Here is a 23,124-nt window from a genome sequence, read left to right on the forward strand (position 1 = left end):
TCCTTTAGGTGAGCTATGCAAAATAGATCAATAGAGCAGAGGCACATCAGGTATTCAGAGTCTTGCTGGCTGTCTTCAGACTGAAAGATCAAGAGCAGCCTCCCATGCAAGTTTTCCCAGCCAAGTCTTTCACTCTCTGCTTCTCATTTTCTAAATCCGCCACTGTCAGTATAGCTCTAGATATTAACAATGCAGAATTCAAACAGCTCAGAAACTGCATGCCACAGATCTCCTTTATACAGGAAAATAATATGTTGGCCTGGGAGTAGACATGTAAAATTTCTGTGGGGAAAAGAAAGCTTCAGAAAAATGGGGGGTGCAAACTTTTTTTCACAGTCTTTACATATCAAAAGTCAATTTATTTACTTCATAAAATTTCATTAGCCACTCAATTGCAAAAAAAGAAAATTCTCAGAGTGGTTTGTTACTTCAGGAAAATGCATTATGCATACCTCGGTTCAACACAGAATTATCATATCTAAAAGTAGTTCAGACAATAATTGTGAATTTAAAGTTGTTGTCACAAATTGAGCTACAAGTTGTTGAACTACTGTATAAGGAGCCTAGCAACTCTTTGGTTTTGCTGGTTTATGACAAAAACAAAAACAGAAACCAGCAACATTATGGTAAAACAAATTATTATTTATACTGAAAAGTATGTCTCCTCTTACAGATAGGTAGCCGTGTTGGTCTGCCATAGTCAAAATAAAAAAATTCCTTCCAGTAGCACCTTAAAGACCAACTAAGTTAGTTCTTGGTATGAGCTTTCGTGTGCACGCACACTTCTTCAGATACACAGAAGAAGTGTGCATGCACACGAAAGCTCATACCAAGAACTAACTTAGTTGGTCTTTAAGGTGCTACTGGAAGGAATTTTTTTATTTTGACTATGTCTCCTCTTGTTTTCCATACACCTTGCCTTCCTACCTTAAATATTTAATTCATCATTCTAAAAGAAAATATTTCATAATCCATTTTTTTTCATTTTTCATGAAAAAACCAAAAAGGTTTCAAGCAAAAAATGGGGGAGGGAGTGTTCAGTAATTTTTCTAGCCTTCGCACATCATGTTGCGAGGTACAGTAACGCTGAATCAGCTGCTTGAAATGAGATATGGAAACAAGTAACATTGCTGTCCTCAGAAGTATTTCAGTTTTACAGGAAACGGCAAGAATGAACTTCATAATCTTCAGGTACTTATCATAATCAATCAGATCCGATCTCTTTGGAACTGGACAGTCTGAAGATCCATGCTACAAACAAAAGCAGCTGTCTATTGCACACTATACTGTTTAAAAAACATCTGACGATATTTTTAGCCTGCAATGTCTGCACTGAAAACATCTGCAAAGGCTTGATCTTAGGAGATGCTTTGTGCTCCAACGACAAAAGTCACGTTTGGTGCATCATATGTAAAACACATTCACAATTTTAGAACTGACACAGACCAGGCCCCTGCTTTATGTGTGACGATACAGGTTGGTGCCAGTGGTTCTGTCAAGCCCCTAGGTATTTTCCACAAGGCTTATTTGGCTTTAGGACAGGAGTGGGGAATTTTTCCCTCACTGTCACATGGGACAGGGGGGCACATACATGTACTGAGAACACACCCATTCTCTCATTCAACTGCACCGACGCCCCTACCCCAACACACACGCCAGGTCTTGTTGAGATTATAAGACTTGGCATGAAAGAGATGTTAAAATATTCCAAGAAAGCAACTGGCTTGATGCAAAAAGGTTTATAACATTCCAGAAATTCCAGACATCACACAATTTTTTTTCTTAACGTGCATGGAAAGTATTTGGATAACACGCAGAATTTCAATGCGGCCATTAAAACAGAGCAGGATGCAAAAAACACAAGAGTAACATTGAAGTAAAATAAATTAAAGAAACAGAAGTAAAGAATGGGTCATCTGAAAAAAAAATCACAAAAAACAATCATTTTGATGAGAAGGCTAGGTTAAAATAGTGGTATTCATTCCCAGTTTTTGCCTCTATTTTAAGCAGCCTTGCTTATGGACTTCTGATAGGCATATGGTTGGCCACAAAAGAACAGGATGCTCGACTAAAAAGGCCTTCCTGTGTTCTAAGTCTATATAAGATCCTCCATGTACTAACATACAAAGGGAGCCAATGCCTATAGCTTAACCCAGTGTTCCCCAATCTTGGGCCTCCAGCTGTTTTTGGACTACAACTCCCATCATCCCTCGCTAGCAAGACCAGTGGTCAAGGATGATGGGAATTGTAGTCCAAAAACAGCTGGAGGCCCAAGGTTGGGGAACACTGACTTAACCGACATTGAGCAGGAACAGACAAGAGGCCTCCTACCAGTGATGGCTGCCTGCTTCAAAGTAACAGTTCAGTACATAGGTGGCTCTATCAAATGAGCCAAGCCACACGCTACAGTAGAAGACTTAAAGCTCACATCTACACAAGCAGAATAAAGAGTGAATTTATTGTATAAAATGATTGGCAAGATACAAAAAGAAAAGAAAAAAACTTTTATGCATATTTTCTATTAACTTGTACACAAGTTATCACGCCAAAAGCAGAAACTTTAAGGAGATTATTGTTTTAAAATGTTTACACAGTGAAGTTAATTTGGTTGCAAAACACAATGGAACTAAAAGCACTTGAGAATGCAGCTTTGCAAAGTCTTCTTTATTGTTGTCATCAAAGGAGTCCACAAAATACATGTATTGGTAAAGTCTTAAGTGGGATGACATCCAGGTTACTTTGCTTACTGGAGTTACTTTTCAAATAAAAACCCTTGGTAACAAAGGGATCAGCAATCTTTCACTGTCAAACAGTGCCCTTAAATAGTAACCGAACTGTCAGTTTTCAAAAGGGACAAACTAATGCAGGTGTAGGAGAATAACGCTAAATTCCCCCCCCCAAAAAAAACAAACAGTTGCTTGCAAGTAGTTTCAGAAATGTCAATGGATTCAAGAAAGGAAATGTTGCTAAGATGTATGACCACCATTTCAAGGTGACTGGGGACATATTGGAACTGTGCAATTACTGTACCAAAAAAAAGTATGGTATATTCTCAATAGCAAACTATTCCGGACTAACTATAACCCTGAAAGCAATTTGCCACAACCAAACACAAAATCTAATGGACATATGGTTTTAGACTGTGGCCCTTCTTTTCTACAGATGGTAGTTTACACATAACTGGCAAAAAAACAACAACCCAAAACTGATTGCATCCAGGTGACACACATACAAAAAAGAAAGGGGGGGGCAATAAGTTAACACAAAATTGTAACAGCCCAAATTGTACTTTATTGTTGACAAGAAACTAATTAAGACAAAAAAATAAGGTTATTTGAGTTCAAAGTAGTTTTGTGCTGGTTCCAACTTCTATGAAGCATTTTTGAGAGTATACAAATATGTATCTGTAGAGAATTATGGAACTGACACACACGAGATTATTTCAGTCTGTTCAAACCCACGAAGAAGAGACTTGGCGATCCTTCTGTGGAGAGTCCATCACATCATATGAAATATATTCTTTTAAAAACATTTACGGATTCCTGAGCCTTGAAAGACATTTCTGCCCTTTTCTAGTCATTTTTTTTTTTTTTTAAGATGGAAAACCTGTTTTTCCTAATTTTTGCAAATGTTTTACACATGCAAGAAGAAGGGGCACATGCAATCTTCACAGCATTTCACTGGTACAAGTACCAATGTACTGCACAAAACATACCAGAAGAGTATCATTTGATGACCAGAGGAAAGTATTAGGGAGGAACTGTGTTGATTTTTAAAGCTTTTATTAAAGAAAAACCAAAAGGTCTTCCGCATAAAATAAAGGCCACGTTATTTGTTAGTACCATAGTATTTTCAGAGAGATTTAGTTCCTCCTGCTTTGCAAGTCTTATGGTGCTCAGTACAAAGCGAAGCCGATTTACACCCCCCAAACTCTAGCTAGCTAGAAATGCGTTTGTAATGGAAGAGCCCTTTTCGTCACTAACGAGGATGATAAAACCAGGTCAAAGACTTGTATTTCACCTACAAGTTCTCCCTCAGACTGCTATTGGCCACAATCATATTAAGTTCTTTGTAGTTTCTCTTTTACTTTGCATATTACACAGTGTAACTCAAAACGTTATATAAGAGCACTTCAGTCCCACAATGTAGGATTTAAACTTACGTGAAAAATTATGAATGGCTCCACAATATTTCAGTGGCTTACAAAAATACATTCAACCAAATATTTATATAATGTGTTCTCCCCCGGGCCCCACAAGAAATTAAAAAAAGCAAGGTAAGGGAGCCAAATAGTCCCCAAATAGCAAAAATGCTCCCGCACTTTCCTTTTTAGCAGGTCCCCAAAAGAACTGTGGAGAAACCCTGTAACCTGTCGCAGACAGGAAATGACTGGATACTGGGAGGGAGAGAGCTGTCCTTTTCAGAAAGTACTAGAGTTTTGCCTTCCCAGCCCTAAGAAGAACCTTCCCTTTGCTGGATTGCCCTCTTGCTCGTGAGAGAAGAACATACTGCTTTCTGGAAATACTTTGAAAGCTAAGCACATTCAAGAGTACTGTACACGGAGTTGCATACTTTACACTCATTCGCCAGCATTGAAGATCTACTGTATATTATTAGTCAGCCTTATAAATAACGCTAAGCAGAAAAGAAAAGAAAAAATGTTTCAAGGGTATTTTTTCTCCGTTTGAAAAAGGAAACACAAAACAAACCTAAAGTGCAGACTACAGGCCATGACACGTATAATAATGACAAAAGGTGCAGCCAGACTTACATCTATATTTACAGTCACTTAGCCACCTTACAAAAAGCCGCCCATTTTGCAATTTAAAAACCACCAAGTTGTTTGAGATATAATGCATCCTCCACTGTTCGGGATTTAAGTCTTTTTGAGATGTCTAGGCAATATGTTAGGCTGTCCAGATTCACAAAGAAAGTTAATATAATACTTCAGGAGGAGGGGGGCGGGACTCATACAATGTTGATTCCTCCTCCAGAAAATGCAAGCGTCCTCTTGCTGCAAAAGGATGAATTGCTGTTGCTTGGTAGACTGCTTTTAACAAGTGATGTCTTCATTTCCATTTCACATGCGACTATGGCTGCATTCAATTCCACTTGAGCCCGGTGGACAACATAAAACATGAGGCCTATACTTATTACAATCTGTGAATGAAACAGAAGTGATAGTGCTTTTAAAAAATATTTTCAACAGCAGTAATAAGCACAAGGAAAAGATTCAAAGTGTGAGAGAAAGGTGAACTTTCAAATAGGCTTTATAGGTCACGCTAGCAGCAGCTGCGTTAAAAAGAATGTCACGTTCACATATGTGCAATGCAGAGAAAGTGGAGGGAAGGAGTTTTTCTCCTCCCCTCAAATCATATGACCCGAGGCTATTCAATGAAGCTAAATGCAGAGAGAGTCAGGACAGACAAAATAAAGTATTTCTTCACGCAACATACAGTGGAACCTCTACTCATGACCACAATCAGTTCTGGAGGCCCGTCCTTATGGCAAAACTGGTTGCTGGAAGAGGCGCCGTTGTGTGCATGAGCGAACGGCAATCGCTGCTCCTGCGCATGCGCAAACGGCAGCAAACCCTCCAGTTACTTCCAGGTTTGCCGCAGTTGCAACTTGGAACGTCCGCAAGTGGAGGCGGTTGTAAGTAGAGGTTCTACTGTATACTCAAACTACAAAACTCGCCCCCACAAAACAGTGTGATGGGCCACCAACTTGGATGGCTTTCAAAGAGAACTGCACTACAATATAATATAAATAAAAGGAGCCTTACAATCCAAGCCAATGTTAACCATGCAGATTACCTGGGAGTGAATACCATTTAACACAGTAGGACTTACTTTTCATTAAACACATACCGTAATGAGACAAAAGGCTATAAAAATGAATTTTTTGAGTAAGGGCTAAAAAATGGCTTACCTGTAAACTAAAAATGAAGTAGCCACTAACACTTTGTTCTGCAATGACATCCTCCATAGTGCGCAAGGTGGTGCCCAGATAGGAGTTTAAGAGTTGAGTTGGAAGCAATCCAATGGAAGAAGCCATCAGATAGTTTGGTAATGAAAGATCCGTTATCTAAATAAAAAAGAAGGCATAAAATGTAACCTGAAAAAACGAATTCTCTTGATTAGTTACATGTTCTAAATCTCCCAAAGACACCATCACCAGCCCCAAGGCTAACAGGAACCACTTATTTCAATATACCTAAAAGTACAACCATAGTGTTCATATTTGAACATAAAGTAATTAAAATTTATTTTGAAGTACAAAATCCATGATAACATCTATGAAGCTACATAAGTCTACTGGGAAAATATTTTTACATATTTTAATTGGCTTAAGGATTTTAAAAATTCTTTATGAATGCTAAAAGTTAAAGTTAAAATAATATTACAATCGTTTTGGATTACTAGATGCAAACTTATTTCAGGAAAAGGTCCAAATCAGGAAGTAAATAAGTAGCTACATGGAAAATTCCACCGAATACATTTATGAAAAAACACCTATTAGTTCTTCCAGTTAAATCTCTCTTTTCCAACTTTTTTGTATAGCTTTTAACTATACAGTTCAAGTAGGATATGCCATTTACTACAATTCCTGCAACGGCAGAACTCTGCAGTTCATACCAGATTCCTTTCGTTTTCTTTTTAAGGGTGTTTCATCAGATCTAGATTCGGAAATAAATTGGCAACTTTTTCTCAAAACATTGTAGTGTTCTTAAGAAGTCATTCATGACTATATTTCTGTATCACAGTCCAGAGTGATGCTCCTGTTCTATATTTCATTTGAACCTCTTTCTGCAGACATCACACTGCTTGCCCCAAATTTTTGTACAACAAAAACGCAAGTTTTACAATAAAGTACGCAAGATAAGGATTATGGAAAATAACCATAATCTTTTATAATTTTGAATTATTGTGATATACAGTCATACCTCGGGTTAAAGTTGCTTCAGGTTGAGCGCTTTCGGGTTGCGCTCTGCGACAACCCGGAAGTAACGGAACACATTACTTCCGGGTTTTGCCACTCGCGCAGACGGTCAAAATGATGTCATGCGTATGCGCGAAAGCGGCGAATCACGACCCGCGAAAGCGCAGACGCGGGTTGCGTTTACTTCAGGATGCAAACGGGGCTCCAGAACGGATCCCGTTCGTATCCAGAGGTACCACTGTAATGACAGAGGATGCTCCACTAGTATTGAGGAGACATAAGGATTAAAAAAGGTGGGAAGGGATCATGTATATTGCCTTGAACCCCTTAGTGAAATAGTGGATAAACAACAAATAACTTTCAAACAGAACTGGAGATTATGACAGGTTTTTGCTATTTTTGTCAGAATCCAGCTGTCTTGAGACAATGGAGTACACCTCCAGAGGTGAAGTCAAACCCTGCATTAGCAGCACTGAAGTAACCTCTTTGGGACACAAGCCTGGGCACTGTGTATGGAGGTGCTGGGCTTCCCCCCTCTCTGCCTGGCTGATGTGGTCCAAAGGAAAGCAGAACAATATGTTTAATACCAGCTTGGCTGCAGGAGTTGCCAGAAGGGGGCATACAAGACGCCATCGAACTGCTTTAGGGACTCCACTCCAGATTTCTGCAGGGTTTATTCATTAGCTTTTTCTTCTCCCAAAGATATCCTGCAAGCAACTGTTATCCTTCCCAGGTTGACAAGCCTCATATGCCCCTCATTTCCCTACAGCATGCGCAGAAATTGCCTTCTTGACTGTTGGACCCACTATTGGTCTCATCTGCTCAATCTGCCAGAGCCTGTCTTTGCATGCAGAAGTCCCTAACTCACCAAGGGTTTGAGACCCATCAGCAACCCTCACCTGGTTTAGCCAGCCAGTTGAAGCCATTCCCAGGGTGTGGCTCCTTTGATATATAGCCAAGTATTTATAAATTCAGTATGACATTATAACTTTAGTACAGAGAACGCTGGGAAGGGAGATGTGAGGAAGTCCGGTTAGGTATGGAAAAATATGTTATGAATAGTTATGATTTTCTTTATTTTATGTTTATGTTTTTGTCTATGTATGTTTGCTGTTTGTTACTTTCTGGTGAAGGTATTGTATATGTTTGGTGATTTTTCTTTGTTTGAAACTTGCAATAAAAGATATTTTAAAAAAATAATATATAAATTCAGTATGACAAACACATTATATTTTAAAATATGAATGTATTTATAAGTTACCTTTGGTAATACATTCCAAGTAGGAGCTTGCCCACAGGAGGACAAAGAAACATTCAAAGAAACTCATACTAGAGGCCTGTGACGACACATACTGCCAACAGTGTTGAGGTTCTGAAAGTAATCTAGTATGTCATATTTAATAGCCCAACTGCCGGTAGGCTTTTCCCACATATTTAGAAATACAGTTTATAATTTGTAGTTTAATTCTACTTGTTTGAAGGGACGTGGGTGGTGCTGTGGTCTAAACCACAGAGCCCTAGGGCTTGCTGATCAGAAGGTTGGCGGTTCGAATCCCCGCAACGGGGTGAGCTCCCATTGTTCAGTCCCAGCTCCTGCCCACCTTGCCAGTTCGAAAGCACGTCAAAGTGCAAATAGATAAATAGGTACTACTCCGGCAGGAAGGTAAACAGCGTTTCCGTGAGCTGCTCTAGTTTGCCAGAAGTGGCTTAGTTATGCTAGCCACATGACCCGGAATCTGTCTGCAGACAAACGCCAGCTCCCTCAGCCTATAGAGCCCAGAGTCGTCCGTGACTGGACCTAACAGTCAGGGGTACCTTTACCTTTTCTATTTGTTTTATAGACTTGTCAGCCACCTAACAACAGTGTTTTCCAAGGGAACATAAAATATCTGATAAAACCACTTATACATACAAATGTTATTTGAATAGTAGAACAATTCAACAACGAGTAGAAACAATAAAAAATACACTGCTCTATTTCTACCAATCATTCCACACAGGGACTGAAAAAGAGGGCCACAAGGAACTACCTAATCTATCTCTACAACTCCCATGATCCCTAGCTAGCAGGACCAGTGGTCAGGGATGATGGGAATTGTAGTCTCAAAACATCTGGAGGGCCAAGTTTGAGGAAGCCTGCTTTAAAAGGTCAACACCAGCAATTTAAATTGTTCCTAGAAGCCAATAGGTAGCCAGTAAAGCTGATGAAGACTTGGCCTGTTTATCACTTGTCAACATCAGGGGTGCTGCATTCTCCAACAGCTGAAGCTTCAGGGAAACTTGATGCAGCTGACAAACTGGACCCTCTACTGGCCCACCCACAGGCAACTTTGACAGGTGAGCAAGGCCACCCACCAGTCAATCATCTGTCATCATATGACATCAGGTGATTCAAATTTAAACCCTGGATGCAAAAGAAGAATCAGGAATGTACTCTAAATGCCCTCCGAATTCTTCTTTTCCACTTGAATCTAGCACCAATTTTTAAAGTGCCAAACTGAAGCAGTCACTGGAATGAAAGAATCAGAAGTGCACCTATAGTGCGCTACCAATTTTCCTTTTGGAATTAGACACAGAGACACCACCACTACAGCACCTGATGTCATATGAATGTCAGGTGATGGAACAGTTGGACATGGTAGGTTTTTTTCAAATCCACTTCACAGGCCTATTTAGGTGCGGGGGCCTGAAGTACAACATGGCTGGTCTAAAACATGCTCCTAAATCAAGCAATACGAAGACCCAAACAGCTTCTAAAGTTTTAATGAAAACAGTCCTTCCCAGCATACACTTTAAGGCACGTTAAAATGATATTCTATTCAATTTAGCATTATGTACCATTACATTATGTAGCATTAGAATGATGATTAATGGGGGGGGGGGGGATTCACAACATAGCCTGTAGCCACTATTTTAGAATAGTGTTGGTATTTTAACAATATCTCTTCAAAATGAAGCTGTGACATGAGTAATCAAATACATTTTAGCACTCCAGTAAGGTGATCTGCTGAAACACTTGAGTCGTGAACAAATTACTTCACAATTTTAGGCAATTTATTACAGTACTTCTAAATCCAATAAAGTATTTGCACTAGTAGCATGAATTCAACTTAGGCAGAAGTTTTACAGCAAATTTTATTGACAGGTATGTGAATAAACTTACCAGCATTATATATCCAAAAGGCACTTTCTGATAACTTTTGTAATTCTGTTGAAATCTGGGACATTACGAAAGCTTACACATGGGAGACCTACTTTATTGCCAGGAGGATGCAACTAGTACTTTCTCTGCCTATTAAATATTAAATTAGAAACCAGATATACTAAGTAGGGCACTCATTAAATTTGACCGTACTCTGAAACAATCACAAGGATTAGATGAACACCTCTCGACAGTAAACTTGTTCAGCCTGTAATGTACCCAGGCTACTGGTAAGATGTTATCTGCACAGATCATGATCTTTGCTTCTTCTTTCATCCTAAAATGGCTCAGGACTAATTATTATACAGTAGGAAAGAGGCATGTCTAGTGAACTCATTAGCAAGGTGAAGTTAAATCCAATCTAAAGTCACCATACGTTTTTCAAATATAGAAAATAAACACTGTTTTATGCTTAAATAAAATTAGGGCACCCATATTTGATAAAACCATTTGCATATCTATTTTTACATCAGAACCTTTTTTTAAAAAAACTGTAATGTAGGGGGAAAGAGAGAAACCTGGAAGAACTCAATTTACAAGATTGTTTTAAAAATCTTTATAGGCATTTTAACCAGGGTTTACATGGCGGGAGGAGGGATACAAATGGGTCAGCAGACTCCACCCCTGGCCCATAAAATCATAGGCACCCAAATCCTTACAGAAAGTTTGGGTAAAAGGTTACAGCTCAGTGGCAGAGCACATGCTTTATATTCAGCAATCCCCAGCACCTCCAAGTAAGGCTGGGAGAGACTCCTGTCCTGGAAAGCTGCTGCCAGTCAGTGTTGAAGAAGAGTCCGACTCGACAGAAGACAGATGTTCAAACAAACTTGTGTGCAATGGGAGCAGAGTCTGTCACTGAGATGCCACTCCAACCTCAAGCTACCTGAAAGACCCCCATTCCCCCATATGAACCTGCCCAGGCTCTTAGCTCTGGACATGGGAGAGGGCCTTCTTGGTGACTGCTCCAAGGTCTCAGAACTCCCTTCCTAGACAAGGTAGACAGGCTCTCTCCTTGCTGTCCTTCCGCCGGAAGGTGAAGATGTTTCTATTCCAACAGGCTTTTATTGTTGCCTGTGTTTTTAATGGATCTATCTTAAATTATTTTAATTACTGTCTTTTCTGTTTTTTGCTTTTTCTATTTTATCTATGCAAAGCCGCCTTGAGTCCCAGACACATGTGTACACACACTTACTAGCAAATAAAAGAACCCCAAAGGACACAGCAAGCAATGCCCTTAACACCATGTGCAATTTAGACCTCAGAGGGATCCAGATAAGATTTTCATCTCAACACCTTGTTTTTTTTTGGGGGGGGGGGAGAATGCAGAACATCTAAGTTTGGAGACCACACACCATAGTGATCCACAAAGAAACAAACCACAACTTCTGGACAGTTGAAGGAAGTTACTTTATTGGTTGAGAGACAAAGAGCTAATCAGATATTTATTCTTTTTTTATTTATTTCTCACACTGCTTTGCAAGTAGAGCAGACTGGTCTTAATTTAGTTATCTATTTTGATTTAAGTTACCAAGAAAAAGAAAAAAGACCGCTTAGAAAAATTAACTTCTATTAAGTTCCTCATTTTGAAATTCATACCCTTCCTAAATATATGTGTACTAACGGGTTACTTTAACAATTAAAACATGGTTTTTATCTATCTTTATGTAATCTAGGAGCATAATTCAAAACCTTTATCACCACAGATTTATGAAACATAATTATGTCTTTTTGGCTTTTGCTGTAGACATACAAGAATATTAAGCAAGACCACTTACTTGAAGGCTAAGGTTGTAGTCCTTTGATCAGTTATAAGGAAGTAAGTCCCACTGAACAAAGTGAGGCTTACTTCTACATAACTGTGACTAAGATCAGACGGTAGCAAGTGCCTAGAATTTTGCAGATCAGATGCAGGTGGCAACCATTTCACGTGGGGGTTCCGTTCTGGCCGCACAGCACATCGGCCACCTCCGTTCCACCTTCTTCTGGGTCCAAAAGGACCTGCGTGTCGGCAACTGCATATCAATTGGCTGTGCCTAAAACGGTTGCTGGCTGTAGTAGCTACCTCACAAAACTGTATTCCTCTATGATATGAAAAACAAATGCCTAGGCTTTTTGCCTGGTAGCATCATAAATATTTATAATATAAGAAGTGAACACGTAGGTGGAAAATATAATTACCTGGGACCAAGGGACACACATAGTAATAAATGTTGTGCCTTTCAACATGTTTGTATTAAAATTCAGATTTCTTTTTTATTAAAGACAGGATTACCATAATTTCTAATTGATTTTACCTCACCACCACCACCACCCTCCTCTCTAGCTCATGCATCCTGGGGATAGTGAATTCTGTCTCTCTTCATTTCAACAATGCTATCATCTTCCCTGAGCTCCTTAGAATAAGGATTAGGATAGAGCCCAAAATAAGTTACTACCAAATGTTACATACAGTTGGTATTAAGAAAGTCTTTCTTCAAGGTAGGAGGAAGTAGTTGTAGTCTTTCTTCAAGGTAGATTTTGAAGAAGGAAGACAATAGCTACTTGATTTGATCAAGACTTGCCTCCATCATGGGCTGAGTGAGGTCCAGCTGCTGAGCCTTAGTTCCTTTGCCTCAGAGATCCTCAGTGGGATTGCTACCTGGCAACAGCAGGGAGACCACGGATGAAGAAAGGAAATGCTTCCAAAATAACCTAGCATCATATGGATGCTATATTAATTCTCTTCCTAAAACTATCATTGAATGCAATCATATCATAAAAATATTTTGTAAGCTGCTTTGAGAACTTCTTGGATCTATCAAACGGAATATAAGTATTATAACCAGACAAGCAAACAGCCTCATTCATGAAACACCTTTTGAATCAGCTCAAAATTACACAAAAAAAATTTGCTTATTGTGCCCAGTGAAAGTGTGTGAATGTCCTTAAACTTCAACTGATGAAGGTCAGGGAGCCAATGATTTAAAAAAGGTATCAGCCATCTGTTTTTCAGTCTATCAGATCCTTCTCATATTGCTTAAATCTGAAACACAATATAAATCATTATGCAAATAGTTCTTCACCCACATAAAGTCAACAATATTTATGGAACTTATAATAAATGATGGAGATGTCAATCATCAGGTGTCAGCTTCATGCAGTTGTGAAGGAAATGCCTTCCAGTTGTTGAAGTTTGGAAGAAAGTGATTGATGTAATATATCAGATGGCCAGGTATAAACTGAAATTAGATCCATTTGTGATACTGTTATTTAAATGCAAATAAATAAATTCAAAACCTTGGGTTTTGTTTGGTTTTTTTGCCTTTTCATCTGAAAAATGCATTAATTGACAACCTGTTATTAGCCCTAAAGTTGTAATTGACAGATATTAAAAAGGGGATACTCTTCAAAATTAAAACGGATGAGAAAGGCTCTGAATACAACCAAAATGAATGATTTGGTGAGTCTGACATATATAACTCTTAATAAATAAATAGAATGAACCCAAATTTTGCTCACTGTTGAAATGTCTACTATAACATTCTCCTGCAGAAATGAGTACAGTGGTACCTCTGTTTTCGAACGTAATCCATCCCGGAAGACTGTTTAGGTTCTGAAATGTTCAAAAACCAAGGACTCAACAACCAACAGCTAGGCCTCAGGAGATTGCACTCAGCAGAAGCTGCGTGGCATGTTCGACTTCTGAGGTGTGTTTGAAAACCAAAGCATTTACTTCCAGGTTTACGGCATTCGAAAACCAAAATGTTCGTCAACGGAGACGTTCAAAAACCAAGGTACCACTGTATTTTCTCTGGATACTCTTACGTAAGATTACGTACAATTTTTCCTCTCATATTTGTATTTTTGCTTATATATTTCAGAAAGAGAGAAAATATACATCTCAGGAATAAGACATGCTTTTACAAAAGTAGTTCATCTGATAAGACATGTGGGCTGCTAACTACTTCACTGTCAAATACTATTTATCTTTCTGGAAATGCTGTCACTCTAAGAGTCAAGGACTACCTTTGACCTGACACGTTGGATAAATGTTATCCTAGTCATCAGTGCAATGTTTTCCTGGTTGCAACTAAACACAGTAGCTTCTAACTGTGGGAAAAAAGAGAATATAATGCAAATACACACCCACTCATGATCAAGCTAATAAATATGCAACATCACCCAATACGCTTGTACTTGCACCTACATTCAGGACCATTTGCTTTTGTATGTTTGTTTAAAGTCACTGATCTTTACCCATGCTGTTGAGTGCATGGGCCAGAAGATGACACATGGTCCTGAAAGCAACTTAACTGCATTGGCATGGCCCTGAGCGTTTATTAACTTGATCATGGAAAGCTGAAAATTTAGATCACATTTTCTGCTTTCCTTTCCGTTTTTATATTTCAATTATACTTTCTTTGTAAAGATAGCATTGTTTAAATTTTATGAAAAATGTTAATACCCACATTTAAAGTGCAAGCATATTCTGGTCTACTCAGAAATATGTTCCACTGAGCTAAATGAGGCTTACTTCCATGTTAAGTGGTTGAAGGATTTTAGCTTTATTGTCTGATGATCTGTTACCAAGCAGACTGATTTAACACTTGCTTTTTATGTCAAAGGAAGAAATGGAGGAGAAAAGGCCAACTTTTGATGTCAAGCATTATAAATAGGACACAATAAGTGACATGTTGTACTGATTGTGCGCTGCCTACCATTCAAAATAGTCAAATCTTAGGGGGTTGGATCCAGAAGACATAATCTTGTCTCGCATCAGATCAACTGACCAACCTACATGGGAGAGGGTTGGGTGTTGTTGATTTTTTACTGCTTTACAACTACCTGAGCTTTGCAATAAAATCATCATCATCATCAAACCTTTTACTCTACTAACCAAATAAGGAGGCTATTGCCATTGATCACATAGAGAAATTCACCTTCATGTGTGCAGTGTGATTCTCTGCACTTGGATTTTTATCTGTGTAGGAAAAGCTTCATGCATCAAGCATCCATTAATATACAGTCCTGCACACTGCATTGCAGAACTGATAAACTAAAGGCACTCAAAAAGGAATTGCTCTCTCAAGATGCTTGCCTTTCACAACCATGAACCTAGTTTATAATTGCAATCCTAATTTACCTAAAAGGGAGGGATTATGTCCCAGTGAACATACTGGAACTTACTGTACTGTACTGTACACAATTTTAGGACTGGGCAGCATGGATATCTAAGTGTTCCTAACAGACTCCAAGTACCTTTATTCCAATAGATCATTATTTACTAATTTCCTGTACTGGAGTACTTCCACACAGTTTTTACTGTTCCATCTTCAAAGGAATACTTAGAATCACATACAAGCAATTTCTGCAAGCTTCCAAAAGTAACAGAAGTAATGGGAGTACCACCATGTTTTCAAGCTAAATGAAATCATCTGATATTTTAATTAATCTCCGAATCTACTCTCTTGTAACAGTTTAGCATGACCTGATGGTTGCAGTTAGGATATTCCAGAATTATTCAAGGGCTTGATGTATACACCCCACCAAACAAATTCACACATGTCATAACAGTTTATACTCATAAAGGACTTGGATGTAAGAATGTAAGAATTCTATGAAACTAGTCTATAAGTTGAAGTGTATGGGGTATTAGGGGAGGAGTAGTACCTCTGGTGGGGGAAATGCTGTGTTCCTTCTGAGGTAGCTTTTCAACCTTTCATTCCCACTCTGCCACTCTGCACTCAGCTCTCACCTGTGGCTCCGATAAGCTATCAGCATGCGACAGCAGCCACACCCCAGCTAAACCAGGTGAGGGTAGCCAATGGGTCTCAATCTCTTGGTGAGTTAGGGACTCCCCATGTACAAAGTCAGCCTCCGGTGGTTGAGTGGATGAGATCAACAGTGGGTCCAATGGTCAAGAAGGCGGTTACTGCATGTGCTGTCGAGGGAAATGAGGGGCAAACTGGGCTTGTCAACTCGGGAAATAAAAGGGAAAAGGAAAACTCTGATCCTAAACCTCTGCTGCCATTGCAATTCGTGAGAAAGGTACAGTGAAGTCCCTATGCCTTGTATGCCTCCTTTCAGCAGCTCCTGCAGCCAAGCTGGTGCCAAACATATTTTGTTTTCCTTTGTACCAAATCAGCAAGGCTGAGAGGGCGTCTTGTTGTCTGGGCAGCCCAGGACCTCCATACCTCCAAACACACTGCTCAGGCTTGTGCCCTAGAGAGGTCACTAATGGCACTAGGTGTTAATACAGCAAAAACCATGTGGGAGGCAGCTGTTACAAGTTACTGGTCTCTGCAGCCACAGCAGGTGCTGTGATTCTCCAGCGATTTGACTTCACCTCCAGAGGTGTACTCCATTGTCTCTCGAGTCAGATGGGTGCTAATAATGACAAGCCTTTAGGTTACTTTTTCTCTGACTACTTAAAAGTTCCTTGGTTTCCTGAAATTCCCATGCAGAATCCCATAAGAAAGCAATTGTAAGTGCTAGGACCAGACTCCTAACATGTTGCACCATTTATGTTATATCCTTATTTTGTGAAAAGCTGCCACAACTAGGACAGCATATCCCCAAAACAATAAAAAAGTTGAAAAACCATCATATAAGATAGACCACGAAGGTATAATGAAATATTACACATACCAAAAGTATATGGAAATATTACACATAACAAAGAGTATCAATTTCACACAGGTACTAAAACAATGAAAAAAGTAACAGAAAGGAGTGAGTTCCAGATGTCATGCTAAATTACAGAATCCAGATGTCCCTATGTATCTAGCATACTAAAATATGATTTTCCAGAAATGAGTTACAGATGTGAATTAATGTCTTCCATGGTTCATCCATTTGTAGTATTACTAGATTTCATTATAGCAATTTTCAAAAGGGTGGGTTTGTTAGTCTGCTGAAGCAAAAAGCAAAGAGTAGTTATTTAAAGACCAGCAAACTGATTATGGCAAAAGCTTTTGTGGAGCAGAACCCATGTCACCAGATGGATGCACCAAAGGTCATGCCATAATAAAAGCCTTTAAGGTGCCACAAGACTCTTTGTTGAATTTCATTATTATCTCTTAGGAGTACCACTGTGATATCGTTATCAAAGAATGCACACAGACTCATACTCTTTTATGATCTACTGTTATTGAGTTACACTTTGGGGTGCTTGCTCCAAAAAGGATCGCTGGCTCAAATTAAAATGTTGCAGGTGCACTAATGCACAGTACGTTTTAAGGAGCAACACACAGGCACCTTTAGGCAATCTTCTGGTACTGTGAAAGCCACTTATCTGTAAACAGCTCCCACAGGGTTGGGGGAGTGTTTAAGTGACTGAACTGCACAGACGTGAACCAATTCCTTGGAGACACCAATACGATCAGCATCTGCCCACATGGTTCAGTCCTTTAAACGTTGTAGTCATTTCACAAGAGCTGTTTACTCAGAAGCAGCTGTCAAAGAGCTGGGAGACTATCTAAGAGGGCATCACAGAATAAGGATAAACACAAACTGAAGAACACATAAGCTCAGCATCATAGCAGTAATCCCAAAGTAAGTAACTGAAGATGCAATTCTAAGCACACTTACTAAAAAGTAAACTCACAAGTTTTACTAAACCTCTAAAAAGTACTAAAAAATAAACTCAGCTACCAGATTGTCAACTCCAACTTTTTTTAAGTTTGCATACCTCAACCCTACACAGTATTACCTGGAAGTAAACCCAATGAACTCAGTGGGGCTTACATCTGAGTAGGCATGCATAAGACTGCATTGGTAAGGCACTTGAATGTGACAAATGTAGAATCATAGAACTGTAGAGTTGGAAGGGACCACGAGGGTCATCTAGTCCAACATCCTGCAATGAAGGAATATTTTGGCCAACATGGGGTTTGAACCCACAACCCTGAGATTAAGTCTCTCCTGCTCTATCCACTGAGTTATCCCTAATTCAAACTGTTGGTGTTTTAAAACACTTGCTTTCCCCCTTTATCACTAATAATATCACTGAAGAATCCCTCTAGTGAGCTGGATTTTTTCAAAGGTACCATATTTTTCGCCCTATAGGACGCACTTTTCCCCCTCCAAAAATGAAGAGGAAATCTGGGTGCGTCCTATGGGGCGAATGCAGGCTTTTGCTGAAGCTTGGAGAGCGAGAGGGGTCGGGGAGGTCCCACAGGGATGTCTAGGGTGCGGATAGCAGCCTGCTTCCCGGAGCGTTGGGCGCCCTGAAAGCAGAGCACCCCCCGCGCCGGGCAGACATCTGCAGCATGTTGGAGCCCTGCAGGAGTTCCCCACGCTGCGGATAGCAGCCTGCTGCCCAGCGCGAGAGCCCTGAAGCAGAGCGCCCCCCGCACCAGGCAGACATCCACAGCGTGGGGAGCCTTGCAGGAGTTCCCTGCAAGGCTCCGCACTCTGCAGATAGCAGCCTGCTGCCCCGCAGGGGGGGGGCGCCCTGATGCAGAGCGCCCCTCGTGCCGGGCAGACATCGGCCAGCCCCACAAGCTCGGGGGACAGCAGGGAGGCGCAGCGCCGCCATCCCGCTGTTCCTCGACCTGGTTCTGTTTCCCTGACCTGCTTTTGGGGGGGAAATAAAGGAAAAAATGTTTCCTTTATTTCCCCCCAAAAAAAAACAGGTGCGTCCTATGGGACGGAGCGTCCTATGGGATGAAAAATACGGTATGTTTACACTCTGGGGGAAGCATAGCACTGCTGCTGATCTACACAGTTGTATGTTCTTTCTGCATGTTATGGGGGGAGGGAATTATAATAAGAGTAAACTACAAAGTATGGTTAAGATTTCCCAGCCCAAAAAACCCAAACCTATTATAATCACCTATTTACACATAGTAAGGCACACGTAAGTTTTTAATCAAGTCACATGTTTAAAATATTTATAACATTCAAGCAAGGGTTAGCTGCAAGTTCTCTCCTGTAGCTTTAAAATTGTACAAACATAGACATATGCGTTTTCCAAAAGTTCCAACTCAACAGTACCTACACCTTTCTTATAGGAAAATGTGAAGTTAACCCTCCCTATTTTAAATATCAAGAGGATTGTTGACACAAGTTTGAAAAACAGTAATGCTTTGGTACCACATAAATTTGAAGAACAGAATTGGCCCCTATAATTTTATTGAACCTTTATTTCCTTCTAACAGAGTTTTCTTTTGATGTTAGAAGGAAATGGGAGTTTTTTTCTGATGAAGGAGTATTCTCCTTAAGAATTATTTTGGAATTCCATTTAAGGAATTTTTGAAGTTATGTGGAAATTTAAAAGCCATGAAGACTTTTCAGAAAAGCTGAAAGAGGCAGCTGGAATTTACTATCCTACTCAGACCAAAGTACAAGTTGCACTCAAATGTGCGTAATGGTTGATTGTAGCCCAAGAGACCTAATAAAGCACTGCTGCCTGTGGGGCTAATCAACAGTGGAGGCAGCAGCAGGTAAGGATGCTTCAACCTTTTCCTGCTCTAATAGAACAATCCTATGCATGTTTTCTAAGTCTCATTGTGTTCCATGAGTTTAGGATTGCACCATAAATAGCTTTCCCTATGTGTTTTAAAAGTTAGGCTTTTATAATCCTGCAAGAAGCAGGGAAAAGATGACATTTGATGCAGGCAAAGATTTAAGAATCCTTTTGCCTCTGCACCTCTGCTTCAGATCACATCTACAAGAGAATGTTGGATTACCATTATATACATTCAAGTATATTTGGCCCTTACTTATCCTTCCTGGATAATCAGCACAGACTTATGGTTCCCATATATTAAATGCTTCCATGGCAAACTTTTCAAAACCACTCCCATGGAGAAAAACAAAAATCTTTCAAGCAGTTCTGAATGTCCAAGCCTATCTCCACAAGCAATGCTTCTCAATATCATTTGCATTCTCCCCATCGACAATTTGAACACAAAACCTAGATTTGGCAGAATATATGTTCTATTCCCAAATGGCTCTCCAGTGCTTTCTATTCTGTATTAATACCCTTTACAAGCCAGGCATCTGAGAGCAAAGGGCATCCCTTCGGGCACCCCTGAGCTTCTTGCAAAGAGCTACTCACCGAGAAGAGGGCGTTTTGGAGCCCGAAGGGTATCGGGGTGAGCCTGGCCAGAGCCACCACCTTGAGGCCACTTCCTCCTTCCACCACGCGGATGACAGCGGCGAGCTTCTCGCTGCCCTGGATCCTGGCCAGCACCCATTCCGCCAGCAGCTTCCTGCAGACCACATGGGAGATGAAGGTGCCGATGAGGACCCCCAGCACCATGAGGCCCATGCCCAGCACGAAGCCGTAGAGGTAGCCGGCGGCCACGTTGAGCAGGATGTAGCCCCAGCCGCACGGGAAGGACACCACGATGAAGCCCACGGTGAAGAGCAGCACGCCGGCCAGGCTGTCCAGGCTCTCGGCCCACAGCATCAGGTCCCGCAGGTACTGGCGCACCAGGGCCAGCGAGGCGAAGCACAGCGCCGCCAAGAAGCACGCGCTCAGGCAGCTCTTGCACCAGCAGGTGCCCAGCAGGCACCCCGAGCAGCGCCACGTCCTGCCCTCGGGCAAGCCGGGACCCACTTCGGGCAGCTGGCACAGCAGGATCTCCACCGACGGCTCCACGGAAGGGGGGTGGTGGTGTGGAGGCGGCGGGTAATGGTGCAGCCCGTTCTGCTCTCCCCAAAACAGCCCCTCGGAGGCTCCTCCGCGGCCCGGCGCCTCGCCCGGCTCCGCCGCCGTCGCCGCCCCCTGCCGGGGCAGCCAGCGGTTCAGGTCCTGCCGGGCTCCCTGGGCGAAGGCGTGCTTGGCCGCCCGCGAGAGCAGCTGCAGCGCCGTCGCGCCCAAGCTCCACATCGCCCGGGCGGCGGCGGCGGCGGCGGCGGCTGCTTCAGCGGCGGCGTCTACAGCGACCAGAGCGGCCGGCTGCTTCGCCTTCTTCCCGGCTTCGCAGGCGCAGGAGGAGGCGGCGGCGGCCGCTGGCTCATCTCCGGCGCCGCCACCGCCGAGGAGAAGCGAGGCTTGTGAGGCGGGCGGGAGAGCTTTTAAACGGGGAACGGGCGGGCTCGGCAGCTGCGGCCTTGGCGGAGCAGGCGTCCCAGGGAGCGGCGGCAGCAGGGCTCCATTTCCCGCCGGCTCTCTTCAAGGCCGCGCCACCCGGTCGCCTTCTTCGTGGAAGCACCGCCCCGCTCTGGGCTCCAGCCGCTGCTGCGGCGGTGGGGGAGCCTCCGCGCGGAGGCGGCCGCCCGCGTGAGGGAGGAGGAGACGGCGCCGCCGCCGGGCGATGTGGCAGCGGGAGAGATGAGGCCGGTGGGCGGCGCTGGGCCAGGGGGAGGGGCGCGGGCCTCCTCCGCCTCCGCCTCACGCAGATACGTTATCTGCACACATTAAAGGAAACCCCTCACGAATATGTCCCCCTCAGAGAGAACAAACCAACGCCCCCCTTGGCGAAAAGCAGCGGTTGAACGGAGGCTTCGCTTTCCACGCAGAGCGTCGCCCTCACGAATCGTCACCTCATCCCACCTCACGGTCCTAAACGAGTTTCACGCGCAGAACACGGGTGCTGCCACGCAAACGCGTGAAAGGGCGTCCTCGTCACGAGTGGAGCCAACTCTTATGGTCCCTTTGGTGCCCGCCCCTCTCAATAAAATATTTCAGGGGTCCGCTCCCCTACCCCCCCCAAAAAAAAATGATGGGCATTGTCATTCAAATAGTGTGCGTCCACTACGCCTTGTGATCGATTATGCAAAGCATGTTCCCCCTCCCAATATTTTATTCAAGTTGGCACCCACACAAATCATGCTTTTTTTTTACATGCACTGCCCCTCCCATGTACACAGCTGTGCGTGAGCCTCTGCATTCCTGGGAATTTCACGCAGAATGTCCAGGATACTTGCTTCGCACGTTATATATACATTATTACATGCAGGCTGCTTATGCGGGTGTTTACATGGGCTGTGCACACATGGCACAGAGTCAATCCCAGCCCCCTGTCACCAACATACCCCCTAGCACCTGTCACCTGCCCACTGAGATACTATGCAGGGTTAGGGCCTGCTGAAGCCCATAGATTTCAGAGGATTCTGTTGCAAGGAAGAAACTCAGCCCCATGTTTTGAATGGTGGGCACCAAACTCCCCCCATTCAGCCATCGGAGGTAGTGATGCCAGGTGTGGAGTGTTTAACTCTCCTGCAGAAGCTGCTCAAATTTCAGTTGAACTGTATTTTTTGCATCTTGTGACATTTCTTTCCACTGTTTACTTCTCTTTTTGTTCTCTTCACACACGTGTATGCTGCATCTGATGAAGTGGACTTTTGCCCACAAAAGTTTTAAAAACTCACAGCACAACCCTGAGCCAATGGAGGGGGGGCAGAGGGCCTTTTGACTCAGGGCCTCAAGCTCAAAGGTGGCCTCAAATTTAGACATTTGTTAATGTTTTGACGTCTGGTAAGTTTCACAACTTGTTTCTCAGCTTGGAGCTGTCCATTTAAGCAAAGAAGATAATTTCTTTGTTAACTGTTACAGCTGTTGTCATATTAAAGTTTAAAATGCTCATATTAATAAATATGCATCTGTTCTCTTGGCACCATATTATACCAGGATGAACATGTCCTCTCAAGATCAGCTGATATATATTGACAAACCACTTACTCTTTTGTGGTGCCTCATTTTGTTTTTGCATTTTTTAATGTTTCATAAAATCATAGAATCTTAGTTGGAAGGGACCCCATGGGTCATCTAGTCCAACCCCCTGCAAGGCAGGAATCTCAGCTAAAGCATCCATGACATATGGCCATCCAACCTCTGCTTAAAAACCTCCAAGGAAGGAGAGTCCACCACCTCTTGTGGGAGTCTGTTCCACTGTTGAACAGTTCTTACTGTCAGAAAGTTTATCCAAATGTTTAGTCAGAATCTCCTTTCTTGCAACTTGAAGCCATTGGTTCGAGTCCTACCCTTTAGAGCAGGAGAAAACAGGCATGCTCCCTCCTCCATGTGACAGCCCTTAAGATATTTGAAG

The 23,124-nt window shown here is 42.0% G+C and overlaps 1 protein-coding gene across 1 annotated transcript; it reads right to left on the bottom strand.

The window, feature by feature from the left end:
- Positions 1 to 2,645: 2,645 nt before the first annotated feature.
- Positions 2,646 to 21,806, bottom strand: TMEM64 (transmembrane protein 64). The gene is made up of 3 exons (XM_082233669.1): positions 20,187 to 21,806; positions 5,932 to 6,087; positions 2,646 to 5,160 (listed from the first exon to the last, which is right to left on the bottom strand). Exons 1-3 carry the CDS (start codon positions 20,961 to 20,963, stop codon positions 4,969 to 4,971), a joined length of 1,125 nt encoding a protein of 374 aa, XP_082089795.1. The 5' UTR covers positions 20,964 to 21,806; the 3' UTR covers positions 2,646 to 4,968.
- Positions 21,807 to 23,124: the final 1,318 nt, after the last annotated feature.

This window comes from Podarcis vaucheri (assembly GCF_965113315.1).
Source record: "Podarcis vaucheri genome assembly, chromosome: 8".
Lineage (NCBI taxonomy): Eukaryota > Metazoa > Chordata > Lepidosauria > Squamata > Lacertidae > Podarcis > Podarcis vaucheri.

Excerpts from the sequence above, each read along its gene's own strand:
- TMEM64 (XM_082233669.1), bottom strand. The coding sequence starts at position 20,963 with ATGTGGAGCTTGGGCGCGACGGCGCTGCAGCTGCTCTCGCGGGCGGCC. Across the intron at positions 6,088-20,186 it reads TCCAAAACGCCCTCTTCTCG|ATAACGGATCTTTCATTACC; the intron begins GTGAGTAGCTCT and ends TTTTTTATTTAG. Across the intron at positions 5,161-5,931 it reads ACTTCATTTTTAGTTTACAG|ATTGTAATAAGTATAGGCCT; the intron begins GTAAGCCATTTT and ends TTTCATTCACAG.